This window comes from Labeo rohita, chromosome 7 (assembly GCF_022985175.1).
Source record: "Labeo rohita strain BAU-BD-2019 chromosome 7, IGBB_LRoh.1.0, whole genome shotgun sequence".
NCBI lineage: Eukaryota > Metazoa > Chordata > Actinopteri > Cypriniformes > Cyprinidae > Labeo > Labeo rohita.
In genome coordinates this window covers 49,644,963-49,665,275 of record NC_066875.1, presented here as the reverse complement: position 1 = coordinate 49,665,275, position 20,313 = coordinate 49,644,963, and the positions used below count along the sequence as shown (strand labels likewise).

The 20,313-nt window shown below is 34.6% G+C and overlaps 1 protein-coding gene across 6 annotated transcripts in view; it reads right to left on the bottom strand.

The window, feature by feature from the left end:
• Positions 1 to 3,708: 3,708 nt before the first annotated feature.
• LOC127168455 (basement membrane-specific heparan sulfate proteoglycan core protein-like) overlaps positions 3,709 to 20,313 on the bottom strand; it is a 21,778-nt gene continuing 5,173 nt past the window's right edge. For 2 of the 6 annotated variants that reach the window (XM_051115342.1, XM_051115345.1), the window contains 11 exons: positions 17,099 to 17,392; positions 16,165 to 16,518; positions 14,842 to 15,183; positions 12,440 to 12,727; positions 12,022 to 12,141; positions 11,794 to 11,874; positions 11,503 to 11,556; positions 11,354 to 11,425; positions 11,170 to 11,244; positions 10,958 to 11,011; positions 10,447 to 10,690 (listed from right to left, as the gene is read on the bottom strand). In XM_051115342.1, the coding sequence (XP_050971299.1) occupies positions 10,683 to 10,690; positions 10,958 to 11,011; positions 11,170 to 11,244; positions 11,354 to 11,425; positions 11,503 to 11,556; positions 11,794 to 11,874; positions 12,022 to 12,141; positions 12,440 to 12,727; positions 14,842 to 15,183; positions 16,165 to 16,518; positions 17,099 to 17,392 (1,742 nt within the window). In that variant the 3' untranslated portion in view covers positions 10,447 to 10,682. Of the gene's footprint in view, positions 3,776 to 10,446; positions 10,691 to 10,957; positions 11,012 to 11,169; positions 11,245 to 11,353; positions 11,426 to 11,502; positions 11,557 to 11,793; positions 11,875 to 12,021; positions 12,142 to 12,439; positions 12,728 to 14,841; positions 15,184 to 16,164; positions 16,519 to 17,098; positions 17,393 to 20,313 lie in introns of those variants that run through there. The other 4 variants (XM_051115343.1, XM_051115344.1, XM_051115346.1 and 1 more) reach the window with 4 other exon arrangements.

Here is a 20,313-nt window from a genome sequence, read left to right as displayed (position 1 = left end):
AAGGACAACAGTAAACAACACGTTTCAGTTAAAGTCAGTTCATCATTGAATTGAGTGATGTCATCATCCAGCTTAGCTCAGTTCAAGTAGTATCTGTGCAATCAAGTCGACGATATCGCTGGAAATTAAACTAAGCAAGCCAGAGGCGACAGCAGCAAGGAACCAAAACTCCATCAGTGACAGAAATAAGAAAAAAAAATTAAAAAACCCTGGGAGAAACCAGGCTCAGTCAGGGGGCCAGTTCTCCTCTGGCCAGATGAACCAACATTTTTTCCATGCTGCAGCAAAGTCAGATTGTGCAGAGGACTTATGTGGTTCCTGTGGTCTCGTCAACATGGTCTTGAAGACCAGGTTTTCACTGGGAATCTGTCTCTGGGGTTCATTTAGTTGACATGGTCTCACATTCAGGGCTGCAGAGGTCGCCTCTAGGTCTTGATCCACCATCTGGACTGAATACAGGAACCTGGGTGGCTACGGTGACCTCGGAATACAAGCGAAACAAACTTATATTAGCGTACATGCCATTCTTTCTTACAATGTAACAAGTACATTGGGTGTTATGGGAAGTGTTCCTGATTTCAGTTGACCTATAATTAATGCAGCCTAACAATTCTTTAATGGATTTGAATAATAGAAATGTTAGGATGTGCCTGCGACCAGCGATGTAAAGAAGATGACAGGGGTCAAAAATGTACCATTCAAAGTGATTGTATTCCCCAAAGTGCAAAAATGTGGTACTCCATAGTTGTGCAAAAATTTTCCTTTTACAACAATATATATTTGGCTATGCCTACAAGCAGGCCCAAAACTGAACACAAGCCAACATCCACACTACTCTCCCCTTAAAATGGCCGCCTGGAGCCCTTTTATATGTTTTGGCTCCGCCTACTTTTAGCATATACCATTTTCGGGTAAGATCTACAAGTTATAAAACAAACAAAGTACAAACAAACACACCTACCTAGCATTCAACTCCACAACATATAACATTAAAAAACACTACAATTATAACACAAGTCTAAACAAGTGCAGCAAGACATATAAAGAAGCACTTACATCCTAACATCTCCTCCTCCCCTGTGCAATCAGAACCAGATGGAATAATCATGAGCAAATGCTAGGTTTAAATATGGCTTCTTTCCAAATGCAAAAGTTTGGCAATGAGAGGTGAATCACCAGATATGTACAGCGATTTGAAATAAATTGCAATAAAAATTTGATGTACAAAATATTTGAGTTATTTCTTTGAGTAAAGATGTTGAAACAAACATTATATCACTTAACATTAAACATTCAAACGAGCCAAACTCTAAACAAACAACATTAAAACTAACAACTTGGGACAATTAATGGGGTGATACACCACCAAACCCAGAGGTATAAACACAAACTATGTAAAGATGGTATATTTGCCGGCATTTAGTTTGTGTGTATGCACAATGGTGGAAACAGTTTGTGTGTGTAGAGACCCACACTCAGTCCCTTGAATATTGAAGTCCTGGGTCACAGTTAATCTGTGACAAGAAATATGATGATGTGTTAAGTGTGAGCCAAGTTAAAGAGATGGGTCTTTATTTAAAACTGACAAAGTGTGTCTGCCTCCTAAACAGTGTTAAGTAGATTGTTCCAGAGTTTGGGTGTTAAATATGAAAAGGATCTGCCGCCAGCAGTAGATTTTGTTATTCTTGGTATTATCAAATTGCCAGAATTTTGAGAATGCAGTGGATGTGAAGGACTATAATTTGATAAGAGCTTGCTCAAATACTGAGGAGCTAAACCATTCAGGGCTTTATAAGTAATTAGCAAGATTTTAAAATCTATACAATGTTTAATAGGGAGTCAGTGCAGTGTTGACAGAACCGGCTAATATGATCATACTTTCTGGTTCGAGTAAGAACTCTGGCTGCTGCATTTTGGACCAGCTGGAGTTTGTTTATTAAGGGAGCAGAACAACTACCCAGAAAAGCATTACAATAATCTAATCTTGAGATCATGCATGCATGAATCAGCGTTTCTGCATTTGACACTGAGAGCATATATTGCAATTTAGATATGTTTTTGAGATGGAAAAATGCAGTTTTATAAATGCTAGAAACATGGCTTTTGAAGGAAAGATTGCTATCAAATAGCAGCCGTCAAGTATTAGACAGTGTTTTAGGTTATTACATGCAGAAGTTTTAGGTCCAATAACTAAATAACTTTTTTCAGAATTTAGCAGAATGAGTTTGAGTAAGAAATTACTCGGATTTAAAATAATGTGATCGTCTGGTTATAGCCAGGTTTCTGTCAGACAGAGCACATCTAGGTTATGATCAGTGAATATTTAATTTACAAAATGCACTTTCGTAGAATTCAATAAGCCTAGCTTTATCAGTTGTTTTCTCTGTATTGTAGGGTACAACAGGGTTTAATGTGCCCATGATATTATTTTCCTCTAAACCACTATTGTTTTATTAATGAAGAATATGTAAAACTATGGTATTTGGAGTAAAATGTACCCCTGCTGTTGGGGCTAAAAGGCACAATGATTAGCATGATAATTAATAGATAGGCTGACTTTTCCGTTTGTTGACGCAACATGATTAGATTTAGATGGTAAATATCATATATTATGTTGGATGTTGATCTTAGAAATAATCACCATGTTTAGAATGAAACCATCATATTTAAAAGCATTCCAATAATCATATCATATAATAAAATATCATTTGTTGTTACTATTGTAATTCTATATTAAATTACTATGGGATCTCCTTCAATGCTTTAAGAATCTATAAATTTTAAAATGATTTTGTTTCAAAACATAGATTTGTTAAAATCTATGTTGTATATTAACATTTTTATTACAGTATATTTATTGAACAAAAAACAATTATTTCATTGATCAAAATAAGCAGAAAATAGTACACACTTTGATAAAGTGTTTTTTTTTTCTGAACAAGTTTTAACTGAGACATTAAAACAACAACAACAACAACAACAACAAAAAAAATATTTTAGCTAAAGTATTTGTATCAATACAATGAAGACCATCTCTTTTTAACAGGTCAGGTCTGCCCCAAAAACCTGTCCAATTGTCTAAGGAACCTATATTATCGGGAACCAGAGCATTTTACAGTATCTGATATCTTACTTGCAAGTCAAAGCAAAAAGTTTGAATTGTTTAGTGCTGCTAAACTGTAATTACTTACACAGTAGATTAGCAATTGTGAAAAATACATAATATATATTTTTGACTTTGTTTGTATTTTTATTTATTAAATATAAACATCTCACTTCAATAAATGCAGCCAAAAAAAAAAAAGAAAATTATATGAATGTAAAAAGCAGTATGTTGACAATATGTATGAAAAATCTTCATCCATCTTAATAACTTGGCAAAAACACAAACATTATTTTTTAGGACAAAAAACATATTTATCTACCAACCAGGTTCCCAATTACACTTTATTATTTTATACTGTTCATTCTATATTTTGTACTATTTATTTAATTGCTCTGCAGCACCAATAATTTTTGGAGACAGTTAACACTGAATCGTGTTAAGCATAAGTGCTCACTGGTAAACATGTTTTAATATATTTTACAGATAGACTTGTTAACTTAAATGAGTATAGATATTACAGTGCACATGCATATGTATGTGTAAATTCTTTCAGTTAAGCATGTTCATAAGCAGTTCAATCTGATTCATTTCTTAAGCAATGCCAGCATTACTGTGTCTGCTGGTGTGAATCTCTTTTAGTCGTCTGTTGTCTTCACTGCACTCAGGGACCTTTAAATAGATAACGCAGATAAATAATGACACATTATGCAGGTGATGTGAATAATGTAAACCTCTCATTCTGAGTTCATTATGCTGATGATTTACAGTTTTAAGATCTCAATGAACCTCACAAGTAAGTGAAGTGACTCACTTAACACAGATTTATAATGCAAAATAACCAATTTATGCCACATTCTGTAGGAGCAGAATTGCCAATTATGAGCTTGCTTTTCATTATTATAAAATTATTGTACAACTGTAACAGAATTAGTGTTTAATTTGGTTTTATTTTTTGGCTACCATTCTTTCTAATAGGTTGAGTATAAGTTGCATCAACAACTCCAGCATCAGCAGCCAACGACACAAATAATCATTAACAATAATATAATGTTAAAATTTCTGCATGACTTTAGGAGTCATTCTGATCTATAGCAGAAACAGTGCATGATGGTTAATACTAAAAGTGATACATTTTCATAGTTTTGCACATCTTTGCTTTTACTTTTGTTCTGATTTCTGAGTATGACACATCATTTGACCATGGTATCATCTGCAAAAAAAGAGTATTTTTATTTCATGCAACATACACCATCAATGTTACTGGTTAATGACTCATGATTCTATTGTCCAGTTGTAGTGAAGAGGTTTTTTTTTACCTTCATTGACAGATATGTCAGATATTTCTTAGCAGTGACCTCTGAATATGTGATCTCTGAATATGACTCTGGATCATCTAAAACAGACAGAGATGGATTAAAACTCTACCTTTGTGTCTCTTATTCACTTCAGGAAAGGGGTGTTTCAAAATTATGTTTTAAAGAATGCTGGGGTCCGAATTGAACCCAACTGATTATTATTAAGTGGACATATTTATTCATTCATTCAAAATATCTTATTTTATGTTAAGGCTGACCAGAATGCCAGAGGATACCTAACACCCCTAACGGTTACACTTTATTTTGATAGTCCACTTTAGACATTCTACTAAGTAACTTTGCAACTACATGTCTACTAACTCAGAGCAGACTGTTAAATTAGGTTTAGGGTTAGTAGAATAAGTTGACATATATTTGCAAAGTTTAGAAAAGTGTTAGAAGATATTAAACAGACAGTCTACTAATACTTTGATGATAGTTGACATGTAGTTGCAAAGTTACTTACAGTTAGTAGATTGTCTAAAGTGGACTATCAAAATAAAGTGTTACCAAAATTCTTTTTTGAAAATCCCACCGTGTTGATGACCAGTGCTACTGTACAGCATTAAATGTGAATCACTAAAGGAAATGTGAAACAAAAGCAAACTCAAACTACACTCTTTTAGTGTTTTCATAAGACAGCCATAAAGTCGGGTGACACTGCTCTCTTATCTTGTTGTTGAATGGTGTAAAATCACCTAAATGTTGTAATTGGCACACCTTAAAAAAACACGCAAATAATAAAACTTTCACGAGGTCGCAGCAGTGGCTCCACAGGAGCATTGAAATATCAGTCACCTGTCCGGAAGGTTTTTCACACTGGCCTTTGAATCAGACAGTCATTACCTGACCTGGACATGATCAAATATGTTAGCTTTGCTTGGCAACATAAAGGAAAAAATGCATTTAATGAATTTAATTTAACTGTTTGATAATGGAAGTAAATGAGGGGAATGAGGGAATGATTTCTTATCTGGTCCCTGCTGGCTAGGTAGGTTTTGAAGCATGGATGCTGGTTTGAGCTGGCTTTAGCTATCTCTAGCTGGTTTAAGCTGGTCCCTCCTACTCAAGATCATCTTAGGACCAGCACATGACCAGCTAAGGACCAGCTTAAACCAGCTAAAACCAGCATCCATGCTTCAAAACCTACCTAACCACCATATGCTGTTTTTTTCAACAAGGCTCCCTCTAGTGGTCTGCAGTTGTTCTCTAGATAGGACATTTATGCCAATGCAAGTCAATGGGAAATTATAGATTTTTGTTACTCTTTTATACGAAAACTGATAAGTCTTATCAGTTAAAAAAGATATAGCATTTTAGCAGTATATAGTTATACACTGTTATATACAACATAACCAGCTAATAACTTCACGTAACTTAACGTTAGTGTGGTGGATCAATGAATGCAGGAAAAAGAGAAAGATAACATAGATACTGTGTATGTGTTTATGTACAGCAGTAAATGGAATCCAAATTTTATATCTCCTTGTTTCATATGATGATAGATGATGAGAACTCCTGACCAGCCTTGTGTGAAGACCTGTGTAGAAAACCTTGAGCAACATAACCAGCAAAAACCAGTAAAGGACCAGCATAAACCAGCTAAAGACCAGCATAAACCAGCCAGCAAAGGACCAGCTTAAACCAGCATCAAAAACTACCTAACCAGCATATGCTGTTTTTTTCACCAGGGGTTTAAACAGGACTGGCGGAGAATGTGAATTGATACGCCTGTACTAAATATGTTACGTGGTTTATTTTGATAGGTAAACTGTTTTTTGTGGTATTAAGGGAAAACACATCAGCAGCGCCTTCTTAGCATAAGAGAAAGACAGTCATTTCTGCTTGCTGCAATAAATGGTTATTTTTCTGCCCTAAACAAGTGAATTTCACAGAGATATTTACAGAGATGATAGACAAGATGTTATAGAATAATAATTTAATGAAAACCTAATTTTGACAAAATTTTTCTAATTTCCTGAAAACGCCCCAGCGTGACATTCGCATCTGATGGGTTTTCCCAGGTCACATCACATATGTATTTACTTCCATACACTGTAAAGCATATTTAGCACTATAAAGTACTTGTTTTCTATTCTGTTTCTGTTTTTCTTTTCTTGTGTTCCAGTTTGAACTTCTCTGAACATTTACATGCTTGTATATACTTTAATAATACAAATAATTAATTTCTGTATCTTCTTTCTATGTTCTGAATGAGTGTATCATCACTTTACAACCACATGGAGCTGATGGTGTTCTTCTGGTATGCTTTGGTTTGTTTATTATGCATCTTATTTGTTAGATTATATATTGAACTCTCTGCCAGATATTACTGCGAATCTTCCTGTTTGTGCTTTCTCTTTCCCTCCTATCTACTGTACTCCCCCTCCCTATACCTCTTTGTTTTTAAAGAATATAGTTTGAATCAGGGGCATTTCTAGGATTTTAAAACATCCGGGGCTGGTGCCAAAACATCAGGGGCTGGTGATAGTGGGTGGGAGCTCACATCATGCTCACAGAAGATTTTGTGGTTGAACACGGATCCTTTACGGTGGGTCCGGGGGCAATTAAACTGGGGGTTAAAGACCTTGTCACACTATTAACAATAGTAGTAATCACTGCAAATAGCAAATATATCAAAGTATTATAACAAAATTATAAAATTACAAAATTATGTTAGACAAATAAAATAATACATTTGAAAATGTATTTATTACTGTAACAAATATAGTTGCATACAAAAATGGGGCCTTGTTTTTTTTTTTCCCAAATTCCTTTTTATTTTATTTTTTTTTTTCAAATTCTGTTTTCTGTTTTCATTTTTCTGGTCTTCTTTTTAATGGTTAAATTTAATTTAATTAATCATGTGTAATTAATTAAAACCATGAATCTTATAAAATTTACCGTCAATTTATCAAAAGTTAAAAAACAATTACATATTTGGGACCCTATGAAATGCTTTATTTTTTCTCACTTTACATTTTATTGTTGCCAAATATGTTTTAGCATGTATGTTTATTTAAATGCATAAAAAACAGCTTTTATTTATTTTTACAATAGCCTTATGGAATTCTGTGTTGTGTATTTTTCTGGTTATCAGATAAAATATTGATTTAATTGATCTTTTAATGAAAATTATATTTTATTTTTGTCAAATAAAGGGGACTGGAAAATGTAAAACACTGAAGAAATATTGTGTGAAAAAAATGTATACATTTTTATTAATTATTATTATTATTAATAGTAGTACTACCCAGCTAACAAAAAAAGGTCGCCACAACGTCCCCTGAATGGCATCTGGGAACGTCCCCTGGACGTCATCGTGTAGGGTTTTTTGGACGTCATGGGGACGTTGCGAGTTCGTTCGCGGGACGTACTGGAGACGTTCGCAGAACGTCCGGAGGACGAAACGGGGACGTTCGCGGGACGTAACAGGGATGCTTACGGGACGTTCAAGAAAACATTGTGGGGACCTATAGCGAACGTTCGCTACAGGTCATTTTAATATATGTAAACATGTCATTAGTCAAATCAGACAAAATTGATCTACCCAAGGAATAAACACACAAGCAATAGTACGTTAACAATACTTTTTTATTTGTTAAAATATTTTTCTTTTGTGTGTGTGTGTGTCTGTCTGTCTGTCGTCTGTTCCAGATGTTGGTTGTTATCCAGGTCTGATTCCACCCTTATGTTGGAAACCTAAAACAATATAAATGAACAAAAATCAGCAATGGTTTTAAACCTTGACTTCGTTTTTGCATAATGACAATATTCTATCAAACTGAATCAACTGACTACTCATTATCTGCGCGAATGACACCTGCGTAGAATTTCCCGATTGATAGCCAACCTCTTATGATTTTTAGGCCATTGTTCCTTTTCTATGTGCGTTTATCAAAAATGCACTTCACACAACAGCGCCAGCATATCGCTGTTTGTTCAATATTCAAGTCGAATATCTGTCAACATTGTATATGTTTAATCGTTTCAGCTTTATGAAAATCTGATATATGGCAATATATGTAAAACACATACATAATATATGTCCATGTATGGATTACACATATATACAAAATAGCCGCTTTCACATATGTAACATATATTTCCCTAAATACACACATATATGTCTTTATAGTACATGTTCATATATGGGCAACAATGTATATGTAAATTAAATATATGTTAAATATAAGTTACATATATCTGAACTAAAAATTTAATGGCAAAATATAAATGGCAAAAACACAATAAGGGTAATGTTTACAAAACTTTTAATTAACTGATCAGCTACAAAACACAATAATATTAACACTTTTTTAAAGTTATTTAAAATGTATTTAAAGGGATAGTTCCCCAAAAATGAAAATTATGTAATTATTTACTTACCATCATGTTGGTCCATACCCTGTATGAGCTTCTTTCTTCTGCTGACGAAGGACGATATTCTGAAGAATGTTTGTAACCAAACAGTTTTGGGGCTCCACTTACTTCATTAGTATTTTCCTACCATGGAAGTGGACAGCAATTGTTTACAAACATTCTTCACAATACCTTTTTTGTGTTCAGCAGAAGAAAGAAGCTCATTCAGGTTTGAATCAACTTGATGGCAGTTAAATAATACAAAATTTTTATTTTTGGCTGAAGTTACAGTAAAACAATCAAGTGGCAATATAGTGAGCTCTGCCATTTTGCAGTTCAAGGCTGTACCAATTTGGCCAGAAGTGGTTCCGGGATGTATCATCATCACAGCATCTTAAAAAAAATGCAGATAGAACCACATTAATCCTAAAAAGGGCAAGAAATCAGAAAATAAATTCATTGCTATTTCCCATCTTCTTAGGACACAAATAATACAATTTCATGATTTTTGCCTATAGACACATACATTATACTGAATGATTAATGAAGTTAAACCAAACTTTTATTTTGACGGGTTGCCGACTTGCCGTGAATACCATTAAATTTCTGTGAATATATTTGACGCTTGTTTTACTCAAATCAGTGAAATGCTTATGAAGTGACTTTTATGTTCTCATTTAGTGAAACAACAACGCTTAAATCACTGCGCGTGTCAGTGTAGAAAACGCAAAACATGCAGGATTCATATTTAAATAGTCTTTTTCGGCATAATATTTACAGATACTAGTCCATATCGCGACTTGATTTAAGTTTAATGACCAAATTTTGATTCATTGATTCCAACTTTGACAAATTCCGTGGAAATCATAGAGTCATACAAAAAATCATTCGGGGCTGGAGTAAAAACTTTCGGGGCTCGAGCCACGAATGATTACCCCTATAGCGACTCCCCTTGTTTGAATAACAGGATGAATTTAGGAAGAGGTTATTGTACACCCAGATCTAAATCTAATATTTCATTATGCACAATAAGGTCTTTGTTTTGTATGACGCATATTTGTATATATGGGAGCAATTTGGATAGGTTCCTATGGAGACCGGAACAAAAGAGCATCCTGTGGAAAGTTAGAATTCGTTCTATAGCTTCTAGTCCTTCTTTGTAGAAAGATGATGATCTTCTCTACCTGGGAGCAACACATTGTCAAGATATGAGTCAGGTGCCACTGCAAAATAATCTGCTGGACTATGACTGACTCCAAGGTATTCTCACATACTGTAAGTGAACAGGCCTTCATTAATGTTAATTCATAGTTTCCTCATCAGTATCTGCGTGACATATATGTCTTCCAGCCCAGGAAAGAGATGTTACAGTAATAGTGATGCCCTGTACACCATGACTTTATAATGCTCTGAGTCAAAATGGTGATTGAATATTAATTGTTATAAGTTTGCATGCTCATAATATGTAGTTACTGTGCTTTTTACTTATGGCATTAGAAGAATCAGACAAACACCAGACAATAACAACTCCATAATCAAAAAAAAAAAAAAAAAAAAAAAAAAAAAAAAACCTCATGCAAAGAAAACATACAAATGTTTGACTTTGCTTGTATTTTTATTTATTAAATATAAATCTCACACTTCATTAACATAAGTGCTCACCTGTAAAATGTTTTACTGTATATTATAGTTTGATTTGTTAGCTTGCATGTGTACAGTGTATATGCATATGTATCTCTAAAGTTTTTTAGTCAAGCTTGTGCAAAATCAGTTCACTTCAATTCATTTCTTAAGTAGTGCAAGAATTATTGTGTCTGCTGCTGTGAATCTCTTTTTGTCGTCTGTTGTCTTCACTGCACTCAGGGACCTTTCAACAGATAATGCAGATACAAAATGATGCATTATGCAGGTGATGTGAATAATGCACATCTCTGATTTGAGTTCATTCTGCTGATGGTTTACAGTTTTAAGATCACGATGAATTACTTAAAGCAGATTTACAATGTAAAATAATCTATATATTTCACTTTCTGCACGAACGAGTGCAAATGATCAGCTTGCTGTCAGTTATTATGAAATTATTGTACAATTGTAACAGAATAAGTGTTTTGTTTATTTTTATTTTTTTGGTTACCTTTTTTCCTAGTAGGTTGAGCATAAACTGCATCACAAACTCCAGCATCAGCACCTGAAGAAGACAAATAATAACAATAAAATAATGATAAAATGTAAGATTTTTACATTTCCTCAATGAGCCACTTGACTTAATGAGTCATTCTGATTTGTAGCAGCATGATGGTTAATACTAAAAGTGTTCAAAATGAAAATATTCATAGTTTTACACACCTTTTCTTTTACATTTCTTTACTTTTGTTCTGACTTCTGAGTATGTCACCTCATTTGACTCTGCTGTGGTATCATCTGCAAAAAAGTAATTTAAAAAAATCTATTTTATTTTATGCAACAAACACCATCAAAGTTACTGGTTAATGATTGATGATTCTATTGTCCAGTTTTTTTTTTTTTTCACCTTTATCGACAGGTATCTTTTTCTGAACAGTGACCTCTGAATATGTGATCTCTGAAAATGTCTCTGGATCATCTAAAACAAATATGTCAACATTAATGAATGATATTTGCTGGCTTGAATGGTCTGTGATTAGATGGAATAAACTATACCTTTGTGTCTCTTATTCACTTCCGTGACAGCATCATAAATGTGATCACAATCTGCTGAACAGCAAACAAGCAATTGAGTATAAAAGAAAAAAAAGCAAAGCAGTCTTGAATGGAAAAAAATATGTATGAAGCTTAAAGGGGTGGTTCAAAAATATATTTTGAAGAATTCTGGAGTCCGAATTTAACTCAACTGATTATTATTATATGGACATATACAATTTTATTTATTTATTTGTTTTTATTTTTTATTTTATTTTATTTTATTCCAAAATATTTTGTGGTAAGGCTGACCAGACTGTAGAGGAAAGTTTTCCATCTGAAATTCTGCAGATTGATTTGGGTCTGATGTCTGGTTAACGTTACGCTGCTGATCTATAATAGAAACAAAGAGCATTTGCAGTGATTACAGTGACTCTTTAGACTGATATTTAGATCTTCTCATTTATTCATAAACACTATCTTCCATTTGTTGCTGTTCAGTTTTATTAATCATACAAAATGTTATGAACTGCTCCACACCTTTGTTCTTCTTGTATCTCCACAGCAGCAACAGTGAGATGAAGATCAACAGGAAAACACTCAATAACACAACCACAGCAATGACTGGAAGAGATGATGATGATGATGAAGATGCTGAGACTGGAGAACATAAACATGCAGATCTGATTGTAAGTCATAAGTATGAAAATATTTCATAAAATCTATGTTTCAAGGTTCTCTTCTTCTTTACCCATTATGCTCCTGCTGGGTATAACATTAATTTGAACAAAGATAGCATTGATGATATTTACTCATCTAGAACATTTTATAATAAACCTTATTTGCCACAAAGGAGGTGTCTTTAAGACCACTGATAAATAATTAAATGCATCAGTGCATATTGTAGGGGCTGGTAAATTTGAACAACAGGTGAGTGTTTATCACAGTATTTACTCACCATGAACAGACAGATACATTTGTTTACTCTCCTGTGAGGATGATGGTCTTTCATCTCTCTGTCCTCTACACCAGTACTGATCCTGATCAGACTCAGTAGCTCCTCTGATAGTGAGAGTGTCTCTGTTTACAGTGTAATGATCAGACGTCTGTAACATTACACTGTTGTTTGTGCCTTTATACCACTCATATCTCCAGTTACTGTAAGACTCAATCACACATGTCAGATTGACTGTCTCTTCAGTGAATACAGTCTGTGGTGTCACAGTCATGTTAGATGTGGGTAAACCTGTTAAAAATAAAAGTAGACAAAGTTAAAAAAAGATTTGCAGTGAATTAATTGGTTAATATACGGTAACTGTGTATTATCCAACTTATTTTATATATAAAATAAAATTTGCTTAAAATTTGACCATTAAAAACCCATATTGGTTGATCTTTAAGATAAATGTCTATTACACCCTGATATTTTTGGCTTAAGGTGGAAAAATTACATTTTTAGATCGCTAATCTGTTTCTAACCTTACAATTTTTTTCTGGCACAAATAAGTGCTGATGTTTACAAACATAAGAGGTTCCTCTACAATACAAAATATTGTAGTTTCGTCGTTGTCTTGTTTCAGTCATGGGGTAAAAAGCTTGTCAACCAACATTTTGCATCACATTTACATTGTGTTTTCAATGTATTAGGTATAATCAAATGATTTGTGAGATTGCATTTATTGCATTGCAGTAAGGCACTCATTGCTTTCTAAATAATCTTCCTGACTTATCTGAATTCCTCAGTATGTCCAATAGCTCAGAAAAACTTGATGATGTAACAGAAACTATTAAACCAACAGGCACTGACTGTGCCCATCAGCATAGCAGTAATGCCTTTATGCACTACTTTACCTCCAAGATCGATACTATTAGAGACAAAATTGTTGTTACAGTGTTGCATCAGATAGTGCGCTATAGATCTCCTGGGGAACAATTCCACTCATTCTCTACTATAGGTCAGGAGGAATTGTATAAACTTGTTAAATCATCTAAACCAACAACTTGTATGCTAGACCCTATTCCATCTAGGCTACTAAAAGACTTGCTTCCAGATCTCATAGATCCTCTGCTGAATATTATTAATTCATCACTGTCATTAGGATATGTCCCCAAAACCTTCAAACTGGCTGCTATTAAGCCTCTCATTAAAAAACCACAACATGACCCCAACGAATTAAATAATTACAGACCTATCTCGAATCTCCCATTTCTATCAAAGATATTAGAAAAGGTTGTATCCTCACAACTATCTTCCTTCCTACAGAAAAATTATATCTGTGAGGATTTTCAGTCAGGTTTTAGACTGTACCATAGTACTGAGACTGCTCTTATTAGAGTTACAAATGATCTACTCTTGTCATCCGATCGTGGTTGTATCTCTCTGTTAGTGCTACTGGATCTTAGTGCTGCGTTTGATACTGTTGACCACAACATTCTCTTGAATAGAATTGAAAATTATGTTGGCATTAGTGGTAGTGCATTGGCATGGTTCAAATCGTATCTATCTGACCGCCATTATTTCGTGGCAGTAAATGAAGAGGTATCATATCGATCACAAGTGCAGTACGGAGTACCACAAGGCTCAGTACTAGGGCCATTACTCTTTACGAATTACATGTTCGACTAGCACATCGACTAGATGAGCCCCAGAGACAGATCCCCAGTGAAGACCTCGTCACATAGACGGCTGTCGGCACAAGACCACGGGAACCAGATGAGTCCTCTGTGTCTGGCCAGAGGAGAACTGGCCCACCGACTGAGCCTGGTTTCTTCCAAGGTTTTTTTCTCCATTTGTCACAGATGGAGTTTTGGTTCCTTGCCGCTGTCACCTCTGGCTTGCTTAGTTGGGGACACTTTCTCTTCCCACGATATTGTATTTTATTTTATTGTATTTGATTAACTATCCTTACCTGAAAATTGAGTGTTTATTTTTGCCCTTGGCATTGTTGATGTACTGTTTCCTATTTAATACTGTACAGCCGCCTTGTCACAATTCTGTATTGTTAAGGTGGTATATAAATAAAGGTGACTTGACTTGACTTTACTCAAAAAACACAAATATTTCATATTTGAAGCGTGTGTGAATACTGTTTCAAAAACAGTAACATTACCACTTCGCTACTGAGAAATGTTATGTATCTTTTTAGCTGAAAAACTATTGTATTGATAAATTTACAGAGCAGTGCCGACAAGACGTTTTGACAACAATTATCAACCACAATCCTCATTCATAATGTGATCAGACTTCCAGTTTGAATAAAATTAGCAAAAGAACTAGTTTTGTTGTTGAGCTGAAATCTGGACACTGTGTGTGTGCTCATGTAGTTAAGGAGTTTAGGAGGTCATTGATATTCAACTCACCCATCACAGTGAAAGAAACAGCAGAGCTTGATTGTGAGGATGATGGTCTTTTATCTCTCTGTCCTCTACACCAGTAGTGACCCTGATCAAACTCAGTAGCTCCTCTGATAGTGAGAGTGTCTCTGTTTACAGTGTAACGATCAGACGTCTGTAACATTACACGGTCTGTGCCTTTATACCACTCATATCTCCAGTCAGGTGTCCAGTCATATCTCGGGTCATATGTCAGGCCATTTCTCTGTCTCCAGTTACTGTAAGACTCAATCACACATGTCAGTTTGACTGTCTCTCCAGTGAATACAGGACTGTCTGGTGTCACAGTCAGTGTAGATGTGGGTAAATCTGTAAAGAAAGAAGAGTTCTTTCAGTGAAATTTTCCACCAGCTGCCACGGGTTTCATGCACATGTATGTATGTGACCCGTACTTTTGGTTGAATTTAAGGTTTTAACAAAATAAGTGAGCCCAGTGCTCCACATAGCAATTAAACCTCTAAAAATGTCTGTATTTGTGCATTTTTCTAAAGCGTTCCTTTCATTTTGCTCGCTACTCGACAACTGGTGCTTCCCCCTCAGCACAAGTTTGGTGTTGTTGTAAACCGCAGCAATTCAACTTTGTGAATATTCATAGCGAATTCTCAATGTAATGAGTCTGAGCCAATGAAATGTGATGTTCAAACCCATGCTGATGTAAACAAACCAGCTTGTTCCTAAGCAGTAGCAGTAACGCCTTTGGCGATTCCAGTCACCATTCATAACCCATTAGAGTGATCAGCACATTATAAAAAATAAAATAAAAATAAATAAATAAAAAGAACCATTTTCCATAGTGTGAAGAACATTTTAATAATCTAAAGACCCTTTTAATCAATGGAAAGATATCATGAAATCATCAAAGTTAATGAAGAACCTTTATTTAAGAGTGTACTTTGTGAAAGTTCACACAGAACTATTATTAGCTGTTGATCAGGTCTATGCTCACATACGTTAGACAGAAGCATTTAGCCGTTGTGTTGTCTGTCTAGGTTTTTTCGGCATTATAGTGCCATGAGCATTGTGTTTTTAAGATGACGCTGCATACTTCAAGTTTAAGATACATTGAGATTCCTGCAATGATTTTCATCATTGCATCTGCTGAACACAAGTCTCTTGTGAACAGCTCCTTAGTAAGTTAAAAGAGAAATAAACAATTTAACCCTCAAATGAAGTGTACCTATTATATTTATGTGAAGTGTGAATGTAACCTCTGAGAATGAGATTGTCTTTTGATTGAATGAATAATCATGCAGTATGTGTAATACAGAAGGACAATGATAATCAACTCACCTTTCACAGAGAGATGAACAGCAAAGCTTGACTGTGATGATTTTGGTCTTTCATCTCTCTGTCCTTTACACCAGTACTGACCCTGATCAGATGTAATTACTCCTCTGATAGTGAGAGTGTGTCTGCTTACAGTGTAATGATCAGACGTCTGTAACATTACTCTGTTTGTGCCTTTATACCAGTCATATCTCCAGTCACCTGTCCAGACATTTGTCTGGTCAGATCTTTGGTTACCTGTCAGGCCATTTCTCCATCTCCAGTTACTGTAAGACTCAATCTCACACTTCAGATTGACTGTTTCTCCAGTGAATACAGGACTGTCTGGTGTCACAGTCAGTGTAGATGTTGGTAAACCTGTGACGAAAGAAGAAGATGGAGCTCTTTCTGTGAACTCAGGGGTGTTCAAATTCCGGCCTGTTGATGAATTTCAAACGGCCTGCAGCTTGTCTATTGAAATATATTACATTTGGCCTGCCAAGCATAATTTACAAATCATGCAGTTTCACCATGCCAACAGAAGGTGGCAGCACTAATTTTAGGCCAGATGTAGGCTATCAGTAAAACATAAGTGACAATAATTTGATAACTCATATGCGCTGTCGTTTCTTTAGTGCTCAAGAATTCCTAAACATCCGTGACATTATGAGTATTTTGTGCATTTCTATTTATAGTAAAGAAATGTATTCATAGACTAAATACCATAAAACTATTCTAGATAATATATCCTAGTAATAAAAAAAAAGGTTTTAAAAATGAGGTTGTTAATTAATTAATTAATTTATTTATTTATTTTTGTTCTTCTGTAACTTAATGAAGTGTAATATTTTATGAAGAGAATTTCAGGACCTTGTAGATTAAGCGTAAATATCTCGTCTGAATAAACAATCAAATATGTAGTACAAAGAGTTTAAGAGGACAACAATGTTCACCTCACCCTTCACAAACAGAGAAACAGCAGAGCTTGCATATGGTAACACTGTTCTTCCATCTATGTGTCCTGTACACCAGTACTGACCCTCATCAGATGTAATTACTCCTGTGATAGTGAGAGTGTGTCTGTTTACAGTGTAACGATCAGACATTTGTAACATTACACTGCGGAATGTCCCGCTTTTGTACCACTCATATGTCCAGTTACTGTACGACTCAATCACACACTTCAGATTGACTGTCTCTCCAGTGAATACAGGACTGTCTGGTGTCACAGTCAGTGTAGATGTGGGTAAATCTGTAAAGAAAGCCAAAAATGTAAAGTGACATTTTTTAATGTTTTACAGAACTGAAAAATTAATCCATGCATACATCCAATAAAACAACAGATTTGTCTTTGGTGATGCTGGATTTCTAAAGTTTATTCCATTTAATCCACTTTAACCAGGGGAACTGCAGCTCTGCTGAATTAGGCTTTAACCTTAAATAAACACACCTAAACCTGCTAACTGTAACAAATCACTGCTCTGAGCCTTGTGTTGAAGATCCAAACACAGCTTTATTAAGGGGTCATTTGCAATCGTGATCCAAATAGTCCGGAAAGGTTAAATCACAGGACAAACAATAGAAACAACAGAGGAAAATCCAGGAATCCATGAAAAATCAAAACCATGACACGGAAACCTACGGAGCCCCTTAAGGGACACAGTGGTCAGAGTGAGTGAAAAAAAATTCAGGGTGGGAGGAAAAATATTTTTTTTTTTTTTTTTTTTTTTTTTGCGTTCCCTGGCAAAACGTTGCGTTCTCTCGCAAAGTTTTTTGCGTTCCCTCACAAAACCGGTTGGGTTCGGACAAACACTTCCTGTTTACTCAGCTCAGTATGTTCACAACGGAGCAGTTCATAAGAGTTTTATGCTGAACTTGAACTCAAGTGGCCTATTATAGATCCAGTCATTTAATTGCTTATAGTTTAAGGCACGATTCTGGAATGTTCTAGAACGCTTAATGTGGATTAATGTACTAAAACAGAGACAGCGGAGGTCAAATTCGGTATAATGCTATTCATACTAAAATACCCTTAGCATTACTCTCAATAAAGCAGTCATAAATGCAACTTGCTAATGTCTTTTCTCCCCACAGAAAACCTTTAGGATACAGAAAACACTTAAGGGAAGATAATGGACGAATTAAGGTATTTGTAGTTACAATGGTTTAAGTATAGTAACCACGGTTAATTTGTTTGCTGCTTGTTTAAAAAAATAAAATAAAATTAAGTTTTTGAAAGGAAAAATAAAACAAATAAGTCACGTAGCCTATTAGTCCCATTTTATTCAGAAATAATACTACCAGCAGGCCTACAGTGTGTTATAATACCAACATTATAAACACACATAGGCTATTTTAGTTCCCCGCACTCCACAGCAAATCCTTTAAATTTATCTGTATTCAGAACAGACCAAAAACCAAAACCAGAAAACTATAACATTTTTAATGAATAAATATAATATAATGCAGTATATAATAATAGGTATAAGCTTATTTAGCTATAAATAAACTAAAAGAAATAATTTAAAGCGAAACTGAAAGCATGAGCTCACGTATCGCTCTCGTTCAGCACAAATCCAAATGTTTCCATATTCGCAATGTATTTGCAGCTAAACCATTAAATTAACCGGGCTTTGTACGTTTCAATATCAACATGAAAAAATAGTGAACAAAAATGTGCCGCAGTGGATTGGTTTTTGGTCTGTTCTGAATACTGGTATATAAGGTGTGTACTGAATTTGGTCCTACAGTGTTTTACATTTTAGAATGTCCCAAAATCGTGCCTTGATGTATTTATATAATTGCCTACTTGAGTCCAAGTTCACAATCAAACTCTATGAGTCGCTCAATTGCGAACGTGCAATGTAGAAACCATTACAAGCTGTAAAGTTAACAGATAGTGTTACTCCGAACTCAACTGGTTTTGCGAGAGAATGCAAAAGTTTTGCAAGGGAACGCAAAAAATCTGAAAAATATTTTTCCTCCCACCATGATTTTTTTTCACACTCACTTTTTTCACCACCATGTCCCTTAAGGGGCTCCGTAGAAACCAAAGAGAGCGCTCAGAAATGCATTGTAAAACACAAACAAGACATTGCAAAAATAGTAAGAATCCATCAGGGACTGTATTCACAAAACATCTTAAGGATAAAAGTAGCTCCTAACTTGCAGATCTAGGAGAAACTCTTAAAAAATAATGTGTGTGTTAGTCCTAACTTTCTTCTTTAGGAGTATTTCCCAAAGTGGTTTAAAACGAAAATCAGGCTCTAAATCTGTGAAAAGTTAGAGATAGTCAAGAGGACTCCCAAGTCACTAAAAGCAAATCACAAACCATCCTAAGTTGGCAGTTTCCAGCAATTTGCCTCACGACGTAAACATTTTGGAAACATTTCATGATAATTTCCCTATAATTAAATTGTACAATATCATATACATGTTAGTCAAGACATAAACCATAAAGAGCTTTTATAGCTTATTCCATGCTCAAGCGCATGCATGAAGCTTTCTGCAAAGCACTGGCAAAAGTAATGAATAAATAAATAAATAAATAAAAAATAACAAGGAGTTATTTTTAATAAACTATTTTTTTCTGAACAATTGTTTGTTGCAGAGATAAAGTTGATAGTATTGACTCGGCATCTCCCACCTTTAGATAGAAAGCACCTCTCATACGATTATATAACAAGAGAATAGGGAAGCGCGAGGCACCACCTAACACTTTTTGACTTTCTCAGTTCGTCTAAAACCATGTGGGTTTCAGAGTATCATTTTTTTTTTATCCACATTAATTTCACACATCTATTACAAATATGTTGCATTGTTTCATGATTACAGTGTGTACGTGTTTCGTTATTTACCTTTTTCAGAATGCAGTTTACTTATTTAGAATGTAAGTGAAATATGACAACATGCCCTGTATGTGGGGTACATCGTAACATGTAAGGGGCATGTTGTAAATGACCAAATGATAGGTTAAAATGTTATCTGATCTAAAAACAACAACAACAACAACAACAAAAAAAAAAAAAAAAACAAACAAAAAAAACAAGACAAAGTAAAATATTTTGTCAAAATATAACTGACTTTTTCAAAAGAATCAGTGGTGTTTTTTTTTTTTTTTTTTTTCTTTTTCTTTCTTTCTTTTTTTTTTTTTTTTTTTTTTTTTTTTTTTAA